The 19,272-nt window shown below is 39.3% G+C and overlaps 1 protein-coding gene across 28 annotated transcripts in view; it reads right to left on the reverse strand.

Moving 5' to 3' along the window:
• Nucleotides 1–8,749: 8,749 nt before the first annotated feature.
• The window catches only part of tcf7l2 (transcription factor 7 like 2), a 97,974-nt gene continuing 87,451 nt past the window's right edge, over nucleotides 8,750–19,272 (reverse strand). For 4 of the 28 annotated variants that reach the window (XM_074621055.1, XM_074621039.1, XM_074621048.1 and 1 more), the window contains 7 exons: nucleotides 18,137–18,274; nucleotides 17,881–18,079; nucleotides 17,021–17,129; nucleotides 16,305–16,367; nucleotides 15,490–15,540; nucleotides 14,380–14,452; nucleotides 8,750–11,083 (listed from right to left, as the gene is read on the reverse strand). In XM_074621055.1, coding sequence (XP_074477156.1) covers nucleotides 10,627–11,083; nucleotides 14,380–14,452; nucleotides 15,490–15,540; nucleotides 16,305–16,367; nucleotides 17,021–17,129; nucleotides 17,881–18,079; nucleotides 18,137–18,274 — 1,090 coding nt within the window. In that variant the 3' untranslated portion in view covers nucleotides 8,750–10,626. Of the gene's footprint in view, nucleotides 11,084–13,100; nucleotides 13,162–13,712; nucleotides 13,786–14,379; nucleotides 14,453–15,489; nucleotides 15,541–16,304; nucleotides 16,368–17,020; nucleotides 17,130–17,880; nucleotides 18,080–18,136; nucleotides 18,275–19,272 lie in introns of all 28 variants that reach the window. The other 24 variants (XM_074621057.1, XM_074621049.1, XM_074621052.1 and 21 more) reach the window with 20 other exon arrangements.

Below are 19,272 nucleotides of genomic sequence, written 5' to 3' on the forward strand. Positions count from 1 at the left end.
ACACTACCTGCAACAGCTAAATGATGAGATGTGATCACGGGAGCGTATAGTAGTATAGTATATAAAAAAAAAAGTCATTGGAAAAGCATTGTATAGTAAATCAAATAAGTTGAAAAAATTCAGTGTAGTAGGTTGTAAAAGTCATTAAAAAAATCATAGTATAGTAGGTTGAAAAGTCAGAAAGAAGTCATAGTATAGTATGTTGAAAAAAGTCGTAGTATAGCACGAAAAAAAAAAAATCAGAAAGAAGTCATGAAAAGTCATAGCGTAGTATGTCAAAAAAAGTTATAGTATGGTATGTCAAAAAAAGTCATAGTATAGTTTGTCGAAAAAAAAGTAATTGTAGTGTGTCGAAAAAAAAGTAATTGTATAGTATGTCAAAAAAAGTCATAGTGTAGTATATCGAAAAAGAAAATAAAGTCATAGTATGTCAGAAAAAAAGGCTTTAAAAAGTCACAGTATAGTATGTCAACAAAAATTCATAGTATAGTATGTCGAAAAAAAACTCATACTATAGAGTATGAGACATACTATACTAAGACTTTTTATAACTTTTTTCAACATACTATACTATAACTTTTTTTTTTTTACTTTTTCCGACATACTAGGATTTTTTTTCACCTCTTTTCCGACAATCTATATTCTGACGTTTTTTTATACATTCTATACCATGACCTCTTTTTTTCGACATACTATATTAAGACTTTTTTATGACTAGTTTTGACATACTATAATATAACTTTTTATTCGACAAACAATACTATGACTTTTTTCTGACTTTTTTTCCGACATAATATACCATGGCTTTTTTTTTTTTTTACATCCTATACTATGACTTTTTTTTCCGACATAATTTTACCGTGACTTTTTTTTTCCCGACATACTATACTATGACATTTTACGCCTCTTTTCCAACATACTATAAATGCCTTTTTTTTTACTTATTATACATGATTTTTTTTTTTACATAATATACCATGACCTTTTTTTTCGACATACTATACTGAGACTTTTTTATGACTAGTTTTGACATACTATACTATAACTTTTTATTCGACAAACTATACTATGACTTATTTTCAACATACTATACTAGACTTTTTTACGCCTCGTTTTAAAAAAAAAGTCATAGTATAGTATGTCGAAATATTTCACCAAAAAAGTCATAGTATAGTATGTCGAAAAATGTTATGAAAAAAATCATAGTATAGTATGTCGAAAAATTTCACCAAAAAAAGTCAGAGAAAAAGTCAGAGAAAAATTTCATTAAAAAAAATCATAGTATAGTATGTCAGAAAAATAAGCTAGAAAAAAGGTTTTCACAACAGTTTTCACAAAAAACTATACAAAAAGTCATAGTATGTCATAAAAAGATGTCATATAATACACTTTTACTGTGTGACCCTCAATCATATGCTGGCTCCCTAAATTGGCACTCAGTCATCAAAACTTTGAGAAAGCCTGTTGTAGTAGTTATAGTAGTTGGCACAGATGTATGTGAGTGTGATGCAAATTCTTATGTCTCCCTTGCATTCTTTTGAAGAGAGTTCAGAGTTTCCAGACCAAGACTGAGGCTGATCGAGTGTATTCATCCACGTCACTGCACCACATACAAATTGAACCTACATTCTCCAATCCTTCAACCAATCTTCTATCACCCTGAGCTTTTACGTGTCAAATTAACACTACATACAGCTACTAGATTGTTCCAAAATTAATCCAAAAGTGAACTGAATTAAATTTGTGAATTTATCCAGTTGCTCTCAAAGCTCAACTTCTAATTTAATTTTTTATTTATTCATACTTTGAAGCGCTCTGATTGGTTGTTTATTACAGAAATGGTCTCTGGGACTTGTAGTTAACTGTTGCATTTATTTATTTAACTTGCTAAAGTAAAAATGCCAGATCTTTTGTTACTTACCGAGGATTTAATTCTGAGTATTATGTTCATCCATGTGTTGAAAATGTCCTGACAATCACCTGATGTTAAAATCTATTAACATATCTTTTTCAACTGAACCTCTGATGAAATAAGTACTGAAATACTTTTCTTTGTTGTGTGAACTGGTTCCTTTCATTTCATGCTGTAACACTTATTTTCATCCAGTGTTGATTAAATAAATGTTCTAAAAATCAAAAGGATGTCTATTTTTGTAGCTTCTGTTGTAGGATTTTTTTTATAAATTATTTTTTTTTAAAGAAAATTAGGACAATAGATATTTTGAAGAACTATTAAAATGGCACAATTGTTAAGTAAACTTACTTTCTAAAGTGTCTGCTTATTCCAAGGTACTATATGACCTTTTACTGGCATTATTTATGAAATCTGACTTTATGACACTATATGACTTTTTTCTGACTTTAAACAATATATTACTATGACATTTTTATGATAAACCATATTGTGGCTTTTTTATTTATTTTTTTCTGATATACTATACTATATACTATGACCTTTTATGACATGCTATACTATGGCTTTTTATGATTTTATTACTTTTTTATGACAAACTACTATTTTTATGACATATTACACTATGATATTTTTATGGCATACTATACTACAGAGTGCGCACAGCCTGTTAAAGCTGTATCGCCCAGTTTATAGTGTACAGCTGCTTTTATATGGATCAACCAGTCATGGTGTTCAAATCAACTGGGAAAAAAAGTTCGGAAACTTGTGTTTGGTGGATTATTTCTCTGTTGTTACAATGCTAATTGGCATTGTATTTTACATCTTTGGAAAGCCTGTTTATTTACCTTCACAATGATGTCCAACTTGTAAGGATCATGCATTTGTGGGATGAGCAGCACAGCTGATTATGTGGGTAGAGCCCAAGAAAAAATTGCCAAAATGATCTGTCAATGGCAGGCTTTTTGAAACGTTAACTTTGTTCTTGTAAACCGAATAATCAAAAGTGGCCCAACAAGTGTTTGCAGTTTTGGCATTTATGTGATATAGGCCACGGCTTCTCAACCTTTTGAAACTTGAGGCCTACGTCTGATTGGTAAAATAATTCCGAGGACCACTTTCCCAAATAAATGACAAACCGGGCTATAAATATGTGTTATATGCCACTGTCAGGTGTAATGACCCACATAAATATTCAGCTTACCCTCACCCATCACTGCCGTCCAATATGAATCCAAAGTATTCAGGGTCATATTTCTTCACCACACGCGTTGGAGCTTTTACTGGAGCAGGGTTGTCTCCAACATCACTTTTTAGTTTCAAAACCCATTCCATTTTGTGTCACTGCATCCGAGAACATTATGTCTGTAAAGGGGAGACTCGTGTGTCCCCATAGAACCCATTTTTATTCACATATCTGGAGGTCAGAGGTCAAGGAACCCCTTTGAAAATGGCCATGCCAGTTTTTCTTCACCAAAATTTAGTGTAACTTTGGAGCGTTATTTTCGTTCTCTTCCCGACAAGCTAGCATGACATGGTTACCAATGGATTCCTTCGATTTTTTTAGTTTCATATGATACCAGTATCTTCACTCTAGCTTTAAAACTGAGCCACTACAACCTCTGAAAGACAGAATAGCGTCCGTCAGATTTTGAAGAGGTTACTCTAACCATTTGAAGTACCTCCGTGGTCCACTACGTGGCGCTCTGAGGCCCACCAGGGGGCCCCGGCCCACCGGTTGAGAATAGCTGATATAGGCAATACTATTGTTTCCAATAAAATGTGTTTGGTATGTCTAATATCCTTGGTTTTATTTGGAAAGTAGACTGTAATTATAATGCTTTACGGATGGGCTTTCTTTCGCATTATGGCTTATGCTTTTGCCCAACTGTTGCCACATGACCTTCGGTTACATCAGACGTTGTGGCATTTGATCCTAAAGGAGGACAGCAAGTTTATGAGAGAGACTGAAGCCAGAAAAAGGCTCTTCACGTTGTGGTCTGAATTGCTGAAATGTTCTCCGATGGAACATCCCTACTCTCCCTGTTGCTTATCCCTCTCCTCTGTGTACTCGATCGCTGCTTTCATTGTCCCTCTTTTTCCGAATCCATTGTAGTGCAATACACACAATATGTCCTTAATGTGGCCAAAATCTTTCTGATTAAAGGTGGCCTTGTTACTGGCACACAACAGGATAGTCCTTTAGGGAAAGCATTGTGCACCAAATTGTACCAAAATTTCCCTTGTGTGGTAGCCCTTATTTATTTCTTAGATAAAAGAGACGCTTTCATATTGGAGGAAAGAGAAAATCTCTCAAAATACCTACCTTTCATGTGCATCATTTTGTTCTTCAAGGTTAGAGGGCAATTGTTACTGAATAAAGAGTGGGGCGATTCTTTCAAAAAATAGTTTCGGAAAAGAGAAGGATATTTAGTCTACAAGTTACTCGTTGGTATGTATTAAAATGGATGAAAAATAGGTGTAACATTTCTAAAGGCAAAAATGCTTTTAGTTTCAAGGCTCCTGCCATCCAGGAGTTCTTTGTGTTTGTGTTTACTCTGTTTATCAAGAACTGGATTTTTTTCATGTATTTAGCTGAAGCTGCATGCAGCTCATATAGCAACATATGGCAAACACGTAGCAACAAATAATCTTAAATTAGTTCCCCTAACAAAGAAAAAAAAGGTGTAAAAAGGATGCATCCAATATCAAAAATAGATTTAACTAGCAAAATTCATTTAAATGACTCGTGACTTTTTCTTCTGCCAATCTTTTGAATGTTTTTTTGTTTATTTTAGCAAATTTATGTTAAACTGACAAGAGCCAAAAGTGACGGCATCTGCATGACTCCTGTAATTGAAATACTGTAGCACCAAAATCCTCTTTTAAGTTAATGTAGGCCAGATCCTACACTTTGTCAGTTTGCAGTGATTCTGCTAATGTAGGCTGTACTCTTTTTCCTAAAAGCACTTGTTGAGAAACATTCAGACCTTGATGTACGGTATTTTTTTCTTACAATGACCCCTTTGTTGCCATCTTCTTCTTCACATTCTTCTCCTATAGAGTGCAAACTTCGAATAAGTATTGATGTGACCTCAGCATCCTTTGCCTCCTCCTACAATCCTGCAAAAAAAAAGAAAGAAATCAATTTACTCCAGTTCATCCTTGGACACTTAAATCTTGAGATCAGGAGATACGGTCAAGAACTCCATTGCTTTTTGAACCAATGAATGTTGTTGGCAGAGCAGTGGTCTTCTTTAGGGAGCAGCGCATAAAGGTGCATACGGAGGTTTGCTCCTCCCTGATGAAGGTCATTGCAATGCATTGGTTCCAATATGTTCATTTGAACTATCCGTGCATTTCAGGCTTTGTAATTTTTGTAATTTCAAGAGCATTACAAGATCTCCTTTCACGAGAAAGAGCCAAACTAAAGAGCACCTTCGAAAACTCGCCGATACACAGAAAGCGAATAGCAACCCTCTGTCTTCTTTTCTTTCAACTTCACATTAAACCTAATTGGGGTGAGAGGAGGAATGTCATTATGGAGGACAACATAAATCTGCGAATATGAAGCCGTATGAAAATATGTCATCTTCAGCAAAGATGTTTATACTATAAGCTGCGGCCATTCCTTCAACCTTTCAATTTTGTTCTACTACCGTGATCAGGGTCAGGGGTATACGTCTCTTTTTTTAATAACATCCGAAACAAAACCTTTTTGTGTTTTATTTGTTGTAACCTAGGGGACATATTTAATGTTCTGCAATGTTTTCTGATTTGTATGCTTGCCTGCAGCGATGGCCTTCAACATTGTTCCTCCATGCCACACTGACATCAAAAAACATAATTTCTTTACTCAGGTATACAATGTCTTTCCTGCTTCTTGAAATGTAATAGAACCGTCACGGACGCTCGCGTGTTATACGTTGCTAGTCTAATGGTTTATAGTTCAAGGGTATAGCCCACACAAATGCATTAAGTGTGCATATTGTATACACTCAAAGGGAACAAAGAAGAGTCCCGCGTTTGCTTGATCACAACTGAACCCATCCCCCTGGTTTCACTTCTTCTTTGCTTGGTATTCACTAGAGGACGGTCAATACATTATGGCTCTGTTCAAGTACAACATGCACGCTGTATTTCGAGCTACACTTTAATACTTTTTCCGTTGTTTGCTTGAATACTTTGTAGATTCAAGAAAACTTCAAATAAATAAGAAATCATTGCTTCTCTCCACAGTGTATACGGAGTGAATCCATAAGATGCTGCAGTCACTTGCCAGCGTGTACACACAAAGACTGTTGTCTTGCAAAGCTGTTGTTGATCTATTGGAGACCAAGCCGAACAACACAGCCGCCATTGACTGCAACGTGTGTGCTGCTTCTAATAGACCATTTCACAGTTGTAAATGTGTCCCAGTTTATTTCCTGTTGCAGCGTATGATAATGACATCAGCTGACAGGAAGTAAACGTGGACCCAAGCTGTTGTCAAGCAATGCAATTCTGTTGAAACCATAGATATTATAAAGACAACAAAAACCTCTTTCACCCTAGGTGAAGGAGTTTAAAACTGTACCAAGGTAGGATGGGCGCCACATGGTTCCATCCTGGAATAGCAAGTCATTAGAACATGTCACATCTACTGTTTTATATCTATGGTTGAAACGGTCTGTATAGAACTACTGAGAGAACATTTCACAGATGAAACAGCAAGAAATTGACCATATTAACCAACGCAAAATTAAATAATTACGTTCCATAATATCAAACAACCTATGTATTAAAAGAGGCTTTGAAGTGCTGAATGTGTTGATGTCCGAATACACAATACACACAGCAATGTACAAGCCCCTTTGTCAGCAGCCTTGTTTAAGTGTTCATCAGCAAGTCGCTCCAGAGGTGCTGCTCTGAGCTAATCCTGAACTCTGGCCTCCACGTAGACGGAGGCAAGGGAATCGAGAGGTTCCCTACGGGGATCTGACAAATATCACTTTATTATTAATTTTCTGCTAGAGGTCCATTTGCATGACGCACTGGTATATGGCCGAACGGGGCCAGAGAGTGGAGGCAAAAGGGGATTTGTGTAATGTAAGTGTTAGTGATCGGAGCATCAGAACAGAACTTTTTTTGTACAGTAGTTCTTGCACTCTCCTCCAGTTTCCAGCATGGTCCTGTAGCCTTCTTTTTCTACAAATGTATGCACAATGTAGTCTTCTTTGTCCTCTTTTTGATACTTGGCACTAAAATGCATCTTCGGTTATGTAGGCAGTTGAATACAGACATATTTGGAGACCTATTTATGTACTGCATGTGTTACAGTGTGGACATAAATCGATTTCAGACGCACATTCAAATGTACTGTACATACAGTATAGCACAACCCAGTTGATTTGCCATGTGCTTCATGCCTTGCAATAGGTTCAGTTCGTACCTCACAAAGAGTACCAAATACTGACAGTGATCCTCCTCTCTGTCTATATGTATGCATATAGACAGAGAGGTGCATTTAGTGGAGAATTAAATCACAAAGGCTCACACAAGCTGCTATATCGAGATGCATTTTGATGCTTGTTGTGAACTTTAGTTTGTCTGAGCTGGAGCACAATCTGGTCAGTGTCAACATCTGGACACAAAACATATCTATTCTGAAGAATGAATGATAGATCAGTAGCTTCAATATTTGTTTATGTACTAAGATGTGGACTAAAACTGATTTTTAAATGATGACCCAGCATTATTAAGCTGTAAATTAAATAAGAAAGGCCACACTGACCTCACTGACATATCTGTTAAACGGAGAAGAACCTCTGCAGTGAGTATCCCAGGTGTACTCTGACACGATAACACTACAGAGAGAAAAATTAGAAAACATGAGTTTGCACTTATCTTGGAGAAAGTCATAATGTGGGGAGTAAAATTAGATTTTCTGATTCTGACATTTTGAACAAACATATTTCCTGACAAAACCTTCACTCACTCAGTTTGTTTGTTTTCTAAATTGCACACGATTGATTTGCCTGCAGACTGTGAACATAATTAGATATTTATTCTCTTTTATCAGATGTCTCCTGGTATTCTTTTTTTTAGCTGTACAGTCCAATATTCACATTAAAAAATTCCACATCATTTGTGATAAAGTATCGGTGAGTAAATGCAGTTTAGGGATCTCTGTGATCATATGAATGAAACATTCTCACCATGAAAAATAAAGGTTTATTATCTTTACAACACCCAGTAAATTGGAAATTGCTGAGGATCTTTCAGAACAAGTGGAGAAAACACTTGATCAGAACTCTGTTGTTTATGACTTATTAGATGGCTAAGTGAGTGAATTTGATGTGAAATAGTAATTGGCTTAAAGCTGCATATAAAATAACTGATATGAAGCATTTTAGGTACACAAAGTACTGAAAACGATGGAATTTGTGTTTCTTGAGCTGAACTCTACTAAAAGTCTTCATTTTTTGGCATTACATTTTTGACAATTAGAGTTGGGAACACAATGAGCTTCTCATTGATCATTTCTTGCTTTCTGTTGGTGCTTACACAAGAAACACTGTGTAAACTCTGTTTACAAGGTTGCTGGGTTTGAATACTACTAATTTGGCCATTGCATTTCATGAAACCTGATACAATATTTCCAATTTTTAATTGCAATGTCATAATTCTCTATTAGACTTTTACTTTAAGGTATCTAAATGACTGTCATATTCTCTGTTATGAACTGTAGAGGAGAACTGCAGCTGAATAAGAGCTATTTGCCAAGACGCTGTTAAAACACTTTCTTAGGTCGCTGCACCTGCCAGAGAATTTCCGAATAAAAGGAAGACACAGATGTGCACATACTAAGTTGCTTTTATTAATACAGAACTGCATGCTACAGAGACTGTACAGCATAAACATTTATTCATTACAAAAAAACATGGTTTTGGAACCATTTAAAATAACAGGAAAAACAAACAAACAAAAAGATAAGAGCATAAAATAGAACAGGAACATCACAGCCGTTAAGGAAACATTCAAACTATTTATCATTAGCATCTTAATAAACCAGAGAAGAAATCGACAGATTACAGTCGCGTCATGTCAACTACAATGGCACCGAGTGGATGATTCTCTTGTAGCTTTTTTTACAGCCTCTTGCAACATCAACATGCCTATTTTTTCTATCTACCTATATGTAGTAGTGTACTTAAAAGTGGCAGTTTGTGTATTTTTTTGTATTTAATAGTTTTTTTATGAACCTCCTAATATACATAATTTGGCCCTTGTGGGTTTATACAGTATGATGTCCGCCTTTTTATTAAGTTTAAATTTTAATATTTGACAATTTGCTACCAAACACATTTGTTATAGCAACATTTATACTACATACATAGCAATCTATGTAACGTCACAGCAAAGAATGGTATCGAAATAAAAAAAAAAAACGACAAAAAAAAAAAAAAGAAAAAAAAAAGAGGATCCCTACAGCATGGTTAGAGGGGCAGAGAAAATTATCACAAAATTTGGCACGGAAAATCTGTACACGAATCTACAGTCGGAGAGATGTGACTGTGCAATAAAAAAGAAGGGCTTTAGACACTTTTCCAACTACTGAAGACACGGCACCCACTGTCTTGTTTCAAGTTTTCTTTTCTTCTTTTTTTTGTAAAATGGCTTATAGACGCATTTCTTGAAATGAAGTTGTGCATACTTCTGTTCATGAGATCTACACAGTACACTGAGTGGAATCCAGGTTTTCAGCGAGGAAAGAAATCAATAACAAAAGATTTGCCTTTTAAAACCTCCGTGTAAAAATGGATCATTCATATATAAGTCGCTTACCTTAAGAAAAAATATTTGTACAATGTATTAAGAAAAAAAAAAGTCAAAAAGAGACACGTACAAGATACAACAAGCAATCTCTAAAGCAATAAATACTACTGGTCCTAGCGTTGTGACATTTTGAATTTAATACCCCCCAACCCTCCCCACCCCGACTTCCCCTCAAGCCCACCCAACTTGCCTGACTCCACCCCAAAGGTAAACAACAAAGAAAAAAGACAACGCAGTGGAAGAATGCATATTTAACACAGTAATCCCCCCCTCCCCATTATTCTGTACATTTAAACAAGAACAAGTAACATCACAATTAAAGTTGTTCCTCGGAGAGGTGTGTCGCCGCCAGCCTCATGCCCTCCTAGAGTTTGAACAGATGTCAAATGATTGGTTCGCAAGCTCGTATTTAATACAAATAAAGAAGGAGAACCAACTCTTTCAAGAAAAGGGCTCACTGAATAATCTAGCCTACCTTTTTATATCCGTCTTTTAAACATTTTGAAGTTGAACTAGATAATTTTTCTGTTTGCACTGTTTAACACTACAAAAAAAAAGACAAAAACAAAAGTCATAAAAATTTTGGCAGATTCACAAAGCTATACTACAGCTCATTGTATCATTTCCTTATAATAATTAGATTTTTTTTGATAATGACGGGTCAAATATTGACCAATGAACTTTAATAAAACAAAACTAAAAATTTCAAAGCCAGTTGGCACAGAAACATAAAGAGAAATGAACCGACAGCAAGTGAAATATAGCAGAGAGAGGGCCGAGAAAGGTGTGTGAGAGTGTGTGTGTGTGTGTGTCTGAGTGTGTGTGTGTGTGTGTGTGTGTGTGTGTGTGTATGTGTGTGTGTACAGAGCTAGAAAAGAGGAGAAGAATAGGGTAGACTATTCTATAGACTTGGTCACTAGCGACAGAGGCTGAGGGGCCGTGGAGGAGAGGAGCGAGTGGGAATGACACAGCGATGCCGAGGGCCGGGCCATTGAGGACGCCACAGAGGAGCCCGGCTGCCGCGAGGACGAGACGTCGCCGTGCTCCAGGGCTCCGTTGTGGGAGGAGGCGCCGGGCGTTTTCCTCGCTGCGGCGGAGTTTCCCAGCTGAACCAAAGATGGCGGTGGAGGCCCAGCCAGGAGGTGCGGGTGGTGGAGTGGCTGGTGGGCCGGTTTCATAGTCAGTGAGAGAGGTTGCATTTGTTCAGTCTGAGGTTTGGACTCTTTTGAGGAGGGGGAGGGGACCACGGAGGAGGGGGAGGATGGGGGGGAGTCTAGTAAGCTTCCGTCCGTAGAGGGAGGACTGGCACAGCTGCCTTCACCTTGGATGTAGCGAATGCACTTTTTTTTTCTCCTGAGGGACAAGGCAAGAGAGAGAGAGCATCTTTTAGCATCACATCTTCAAACCGCATCGCCTCTTAGCACTGCTGCCGACTTAAATGCACCTTTGCCTTTTTTTAAATCCATTACTTGAAACTGGTTTTTAACATAACAAATAAGATGTTACAGGTGCATTTAAGTAGCTCGTGCTAAGACAAAAAGGTGGTATAGAAATGATTTCCAAATACTAAACCATCAGACAAGGACAGACATGAAGGAAAGATCACAGGTGAAGCAGCTGGACAGGAAGCAGCAGGGAAATGGAAAAGCACATATGATGATGATGATGATGATGATGATGAGAGAAGATCAGATGGAGTAATGGTTGCTCTCTGGATGTAAACTCAGCCTTTTCTTACAGGCAGAGATACAGCTGGGGGATCAGCCTGTTCTCTCCAGCAACACTATGAGGTTACTGGACCCGTCTCACTCGTCTCCCTCTATCTGGCCCTACTCTCTCTTCTCCTGAGGGGACAGAGTTTGGATATGAGGCGTAAAAAAAAAAAAGTCCACACTACTCCGCATCTGCCCCAAAGACACAAGTGTGTGTGTGTGCGTGAGGGGTCAAGGCATCATGTTTGCATTCCTGCCTGAGGTCGGGACCCCTCCCCCCTGCCTCCTGAGTCCTGAGGCCAGGCCCGTTTCAGCGCTCGGTGGAACCGGATGAGCGAGCATGAGAGGAGAGGGGGGGGGGGGGAGTTAGGAGAGAAGAGGATTGTTGCATTTGTCTGTGGTGACTCTGCTCTGAAGGCTGCGTTCAGATTTGGTTAAGGGGGAATCTCTGCCCACCTCATCTTTACCCTGACCCTGGCAGTGACCCCTCTCTCAGCTCTCCACTCTATCACAAGGATGCCTGAAGGCCATGGAGCATTTAAGACTCACAGGGACAAGGAGTAGGTGAAAAGAAGAAGGTGTTTAAAAAAAAAAAAGGCTTTTGAGGCTGATCTACTGTTTAATTATCAAATCCAACCTTTTCCTGTGATTCTGAAGGGGAAATAGTAAATACAAACAAAGAGAGCAGATTACTGTGAATGAAAAGGAAGAGGGACAATAACATCACATAAAAAAAGGGCTCACGAAACCTTGATCGCATGCTAGGGGTGAAAGACAAGCATGCATTTCCGATAAGCTCGACAGTACAGGCACACAACACCGGACAGTATAGGAAAAAGTCTAGAAAAGAGTGGGGATCAGGCTTTTAGTGCATTCTGCACTGATACTGCAGCGCCGGGGTGGTGCGGAGTATCGACCCGCCGTAAAAAGGTATCATTTGCCACTACATAGACATCTTGCTCTCGATAACTGTCTGTCAAACTGCAACAAATGAGCTAATATCCATTTTTTAACAGACATATCGATTCATAGTATGTGCCCGTGTACGTTATTGATTTTCCCGTCTCGGGGGAAATTACACCAGATGCATCTTTTAGGAAATGGAGCCCAGAGAGAACTTTTAACCTCTCGGCTCCTAAAACGAAGACTGGATTATCACGCTTTCCCGTCTCCTGATCTGCTGTTATTGTTTAAGGAATAATGCAGTATTTTTTTGATAATGTGTGTTTCAGCTGGGAGGGAAATAAGAGAGAGCCAAGGAGTGGAAACACCAACAATGGTGGACTGTCTGTAGATGGGGCAAGTGTGATGTCTTACTTATTTGAATTTTTATACAAAAAGGTGTTGATGTCTTGTTGGACATTCAGTGCATTTGCAATTGTGGCAAAAACTTGAGATGTGCCCTTTCAAATCGGCTTATAAACTGCTAAGAATGACCTCAAAATAGAAAAATCTTCTGAAAAAAATTGAGATTAATTCGAGCCGTCCCCTTTAAACGATAAAAACAACACAAATGAAACGTGTAGCAGCGTAAACAAACAATGTGTTGCGATGGTTGGGTGTTTGAAGAGTTGTGTCAAGAGAAAAGAGGTGGGGCTGGGGGTGTGGTGCAAGCCGGACACAGAGAAGGGTATTACTTAGCAGAAACAAATACCTACCATGAAAATATTCCCAATTCAAAGACTGCTTGTGTCAGAACAGAAAGACAACAGGTAGGGACTAAGTAAGGGTTATTAAAGAGGAGTTTGGAGGAAGAAGAGGTGGAGAGGGAGGAGGAAGAGGGCACAGAAAAGAGTGTCACTGAGCAGGCCCTCAGAGAAAGCAGGGCTAAATTTGTAAGCATAACATTGTTATAAAAAAAGGACGCCAATTAGAACAAACATGACAGTTAAGATGGGAGGGAATTATCCACGGCATGGAGAGAAAATGGATTTCAACAAGTCGGATTGTAAATGTAAAATGTGATTCCAAATGACATTAGGGAAGATCAAGATATTTTTGTTGAGATGAAATATTCAGTAATCTTATTTAGAAATCCATTTTCTGCCACTGGGCTTGAACTGAGTTCAATGAGGAAAAAATTGCTGTGAGGGAATTTATAGCAGGAAGCTCCTCGGCGAGGAAAAAGGAGCAGAGGAGTTTGCCATCTGTTACCACACTGATGGAAACGCGTTTGAGAGGGATATCTGAGCAAATAATCAAGGAGGAGAAGAAGAAGCTGCTCATTGTGGATGTCTTCCTCCCATGTGGTTACTACAGCAGTTTTATACCTGCATGGTTTGCACCATAAACTCAGCTGGTCAAGCCCGAACAAGGCACGACACTTCTTTGGGGTATTTGCATCTGTTAGCCAAAGAGGTAGACACAAACATACACACAAGAGACAAATAACGAAAAGGAAAAAGAAAGAAAAAACAAAAATGGACACGTCATTGCACAGACAAAAACATGTAGCCAGGGCTTAGGTTTAGGCTGGCAAACACTGGGATGTCCTCCATATTGAACAAAGCCATCAGGCTTCCAGATCCTCCGAGCCCCGACCTGCCAGTTTAGACCAATCTCAGTGAGGCTTATTGTACTGTACACATCCTGCAATGAAACCCCCCACATCTTCATCAATACACACGCACAGACGCCATTCATACAAACACTCCGCTGTTAATACCCTTCTTCCCAAAAAAACAGGAGGTAAAAAAATCAAATAGTGGGAGCCTAGAGATAGACCGGCAGGGCGTGGCTGGAGGAAGCTGAGAGGTCACGATAGCCTGGCGGGACAGACAGACAGACAGAGGGAGGGGGGAGGAGGAGGAGGAGAAGAGGAAGAGAAGAGGAAGAAGAGGCAGCAGCGGCAGCAAGAGAGCGAAGGAGGAAGTCCCAGTGTACAGTTAGCCAGCCTTCACCTGGCCCCCGGCCGGTGCAAGCACACACCATACACACCTGCACGGGCCACACCAGTTATTCTGTTGGTCGAGCCCAAAGCGCGCTCGACACTTCTTAGGAGCGCTCAGGTCTGATGCCGCGACAGGGAGGGGGAAGCCAGCAGAGAGGAGGAGGGGAAAAGAACCCAAAAACCAAAAACAATAAGGAACAGAAATCAAAAAAAAGGAGGAGGAGAGAAATAAAGGAGAAAAAACAGGTAACAGTGAATCTATGAAGCTTGGCAGTGGCTCATTGTGCAAGAAATCCCCCCCCAAAAAACACCCGTAAAAGCCATTCTCAAGAGAATACACAATTAGTGTGTTTCAGACAAAAATCAAAACGCATGCAAATTATCATAAAAACGGAAACTTTTAGTAAATCTAAACTCTGGAGTTAAAGCTGAAGATAAGATGCTTGTTTGGCCGAGAGGGTATAAATGCAGGTTACTGCTAGATGTTATCAGTGGTTTCAAAAAGTGCAAGGTGGCAGTAGTAGCAGACTGCTAAACACAGCGTGGTCGTGAGTTAGCCCTACAGCCAGAGGAAGGATTAAAAAGGCTGGAACCTGAAGAGGGAATCTACTCTTTAGACCTGGCATCAAACTGTTGACTGTTTTCCATCAACATTGGCTGCAGGAAAAGCTGCCACTAGCTCTACCCAGTAGTGTTTGAGACCAGGTCTTGGCCGAGTAGAGGCAGATTTTAAAAAAGGGGGAGGAAGCCAAACTCATGCTGGCCTATAGGAAAGCGCAGCTACTGACAGATTAAGGAGGTTTACCCTGACATCACATCCTTCAGGTCATACTCCACCATGATAACTTTATATAATCACTTCCTCAAGCATACTGCATTGTGATTATGCCAAAATACGGACTAGACTAAATAGAAACATGAGTAAACTAAATGAGATATAATCTTAGCTTGAAGTCAAATAAACATCATTTTAAAAGAAAGGAAAGCAGCAAACAAAGCAAAAAGTGCATATTTAGATATAGAATTTAATCTTAAAAAAAGGCCTAATATTGCACAGTCATTTTTAAAATAAATAAATAATATACATTGATAAATAAAAAAAGAAGAAAAAAAAAAAAAACAAGTTAGTAATTTAATACTCAAAATGACATTAGCACCTGTAATCGGAGGGAGTGAAAGGCAAGGGTTTGGAAAATATTCTCTGTGTTCTGAAAAAAAAGAACAGATAGAGAGGCCTTCAAGAAGAAATCCGTCACCAAACGAGCGCAAAATACATAATAATAACAAAGCCGCCATTGTTTCCTCACAACACGATCAAGAAGAATATGAATCATAGGAATAAAAAAAAAAAAAAAAATCATAGAATTAGCAAACCTCCTTAATTTTAAGTGATTTGTTTTCTTATGTTGATATAAAAGCATGCATGAAAGCAAGCAAGGGAGCAGCCCAGCAAGCACACACACACTACACACACATACACACACATACACATAGTACAGTAGTGCAGTCTATCTGCAGGGCACAGGCATTATAAAACGGGGGCCACGCACACAACACTAGCAAAGTTAATGGCTCTCACAATGCTTCAACTTCACATTCTCAAAAACATACATATCACAATACCAAGAACGCTAAGGGGCAAAGTGGGGAAGGAGGGAGGGAAGGGGGGGGGGGTGTCAAGAGGGGAGGTGAGGAGGAGTGTGGGGGGGGTCATGCATATTCAGTTGTTATTAGCTAGGGGAAGGCTAGGGGAAAATGGGAAAAGGGGGGGTATTACAAGCAACTCTACCATTTAAATATTGCATTGGGAAGCATAACTATACAAAAAAAGAAAAAAAGCCAGGCACAATAACACACACACACAAAAAAACATAACACACACAAAAACTTGACTTTTATCTTGCAAGATGTCACATCTGCCTGACACATGATGGGGCTCTTCTAATATGAGAGATAATTGCAGCTCACTTACCATTGCTCTCTGCTTGCTGCTTTTCCCTTTTTCTCTTCTTCCTTTTCCCCTGTTGGTTAGCCGCCAAAAAAATAGAAAGAAAAAATAGACACAGACAGGAACCTTAGTTATTATATTGCAGAATGCCCAAAACATGAAACAGAGAATAGGACTGTTCTTTGTGTTTACTTATTTATTCATTCATTCTTTCTCTGCCTTGTGTTTTTTTTTTTTTTTCTCCATCTCTGCCCTCCGGTTTGTAACAGCCACTGCAGGCCAGACCAGAATTATCCCTCCTCTCTCTGCTCTCTTCTTCTTCTTTTTTTTCCTGTAATCTTTTGTCTTATTTTCCTCTGCTCTGTGAACATCTAGACATCTTGACGAGCTTCTGGGTTTTTTGGGAAGACAGATGTCTCAAAAGAGGCTGCTCGTGGAATACTCTGGTCAGCTTGATCCCAAGAACTAGACAAAGTTGATGAGAATCTGCGCACTTGTGTGTCAGAACAAAAGTGTCTAAGGATTCATATAAGAATCATCACGATCAGACTTTGTTACATATATTTCCTTTGTGTCATAACAAGGTGGGGCTTAGGTCAAGTCTCAGATATGAATATCAAAAAGAAAAATTACAAGAAGAAAAGAGATCCCTCAGGCTAGCAAAAGAAATCCTGGTGATGTCACCTAGTGAAAACGGGGGGGAAGAGCAGCCCGTTACGACTTGTAAAATTAAAAACTTACATAGTTGTCTCGTGCTGACCAGCCCGGGTACAGCTGCATGTGGAGCTGTCGCTCTTTCCTGGCCAGCTCGTAGTACTTGGCCTGCTCCTCCCGCGATAGGGCGTGCCACTGGAAGATGTGAAACAGAAAGATTTTCACCATGAACAGGAAACATATAGGTACGCAGGACTTACATCTACAATACTGGGCTGTTAACCGCATTCACCTTGAGTTACAGGTATAAAATCAACGATTGACAACGCCGTGGTTACGACCTGTCAATCACAAGATAGCCACTCCCTAAAGCATCCCCTGCTTTATGGTCTATTTGGCTCTAAATAAAACCATAATTTACTAAATGAACATCATAGTGTTTTGATGGAGACTTGAAACTAGCGATTGAGACCATAAACTCATGTTTACAATGTTTACTGAGGTAATAAATCAAGTGAGAAGAAGGGTCATCTTCTCATAGACTTCTATACAATCCGACTTCTTTTTGCAACCAGAGGAGTCGCCCCCTGCTGGCTATTAGAAAGAATGCAAGTTTAAGACACTTCCGCGTTGGCTTCACTTCTTAGACCCGGAGGTTGCCCAAAGCTCCGTAGTTCAAACCAAGACGGCAAACTTTATTACTCCTTTCAGCCTTGACAAAGGCAGCGCAGACTAGATCCCCTTCTTCCGTTCTTACCTTTCACAATAAAAGCCCTAGACATATAATATTCGTTGGCGTGTATTTCGCATTTTCATGTTTATTCGTCACGCTCCCGGTGTGTAAAGGCCAAAATTAGCAGGGCGGAGGATCCATTGGGAACCACTGCGATAAGCCCTTCAGTTTGACCATAACAGTGTTGGAGTGTGTCTAGTGGTTAGGACTTACCCTCCGACCCAGGATCTGGTTGATGGCAGCACTTTCCTTCAGTGTGCACTCGGCCACCACCTTGGCCCTCATCTCCTTCATGTATAGCATGAAGGCGTTCAGGGGCTTCTTTATGTGGACCTGTTTCTTTTTCTCCTCTTCCTTTTTAGCGTCAGACTGTTTCCTGTGGAGGAAGAGAAGGGCAGAAGGGTGAATCATCCTATGACTGGTTTTAAGAAAAGTAAGCATGCGTTGAGGCCGCTGGAAATGGACTCACGAGCTGTTGAGGGAGATGTCGCTGTGGGAGGATTCCTGCTTGACGTTGGGTGTGACGATGGCTGGGTGTGGGATGCCCGTGGTGTGCAAACTGTGGTGAGGGGGCACCATGTGTGGGGGGAACCTGGAGGACAGAAGACTGTGTAAATCGTCAGAATGGACACGGGTGAAATGAGGAGATGGAACACATGTATACAACAAGACTAAAAGGGCTAAATTCCATTTCCATCTTTCAATGACACGTCAAAGTACAATCTATTTCTTAGAAATGGAATTGGCCTTTAGCCACAAGTAAAGACATAAATGCACATACAAACATCCACATGAAAACGTCCAAGGCTGATTATTTATATTATATTCACAGCCAGATAGGATCGATTTTACTCTTCAAAATGAGCGTTAGATCAAATGTCACGCATTTAACTTGAGCACCACCTGGACAGCTATACACTTCACACAAAACAGCAAGTTATGACAAAACCATCAGTAAAATACGATTTAAAAGCACAAACGCTATATTGTGTGGCAATAATTAAGTGCAATTGCACAAGGATAAATCTCTTGAAATGCCATTTTTGAACAACCCAAAATACAAAATGATACAGGGAGCACATTTGAGCCGAGTGCATTTCTTCACCTTTATTTAATCAAAACCTCATTGAGATTTGTAATTTCTACCGATACAGGCGACAATTCATATAATGGATTCAATGAAGCGTGTTAGCTTGAGGGCTCTGCGCACCTTGAACTTTTCTATTCATAGTTACAGAGAGACTGCGCAGGCCGATACAGTATATCGGTGCTTTTAATGGAGCCGAGACTGATGTAGCACTCCTCAGGTGTAGAGGAGGTTTAAACTTAACAATTGTCACCTATGATAGCTGAGGAAATGGTTTCCAAATACAGTACCGTAGATGACAAATGGCATAACTTCAAGCCATTGTTATATTTGAGGAAACTGCATTTTTTAGCAGTTGCACTGATAGGAGGGTTTTGGAAGGGGTAAACCATTATTTCTTATCAAGGAATATTGCAAACTAGATTAAAAACGTTCTATCAAAGTCTAGTATCACTTCAGGTATTGGGTCTCTTATTTCCCTCCCATTCTTTTTCTGCCAGTTCAGCACTGTCAGCAGC

The sequence above is a fragment of the Sebastes fasciatus genome, chromosome 20 (genome assembly GCF_043250625.1).
Source record: "Sebastes fasciatus isolate fSebFas1 chromosome 20, fSebFas1.pri, whole genome shotgun sequence".
Taxonomy (NCBI): Eukaryota; Metazoa; Chordata; class Actinopteri; order Perciformes; family Sebastidae; genus Sebastes; species Sebastes fasciatus.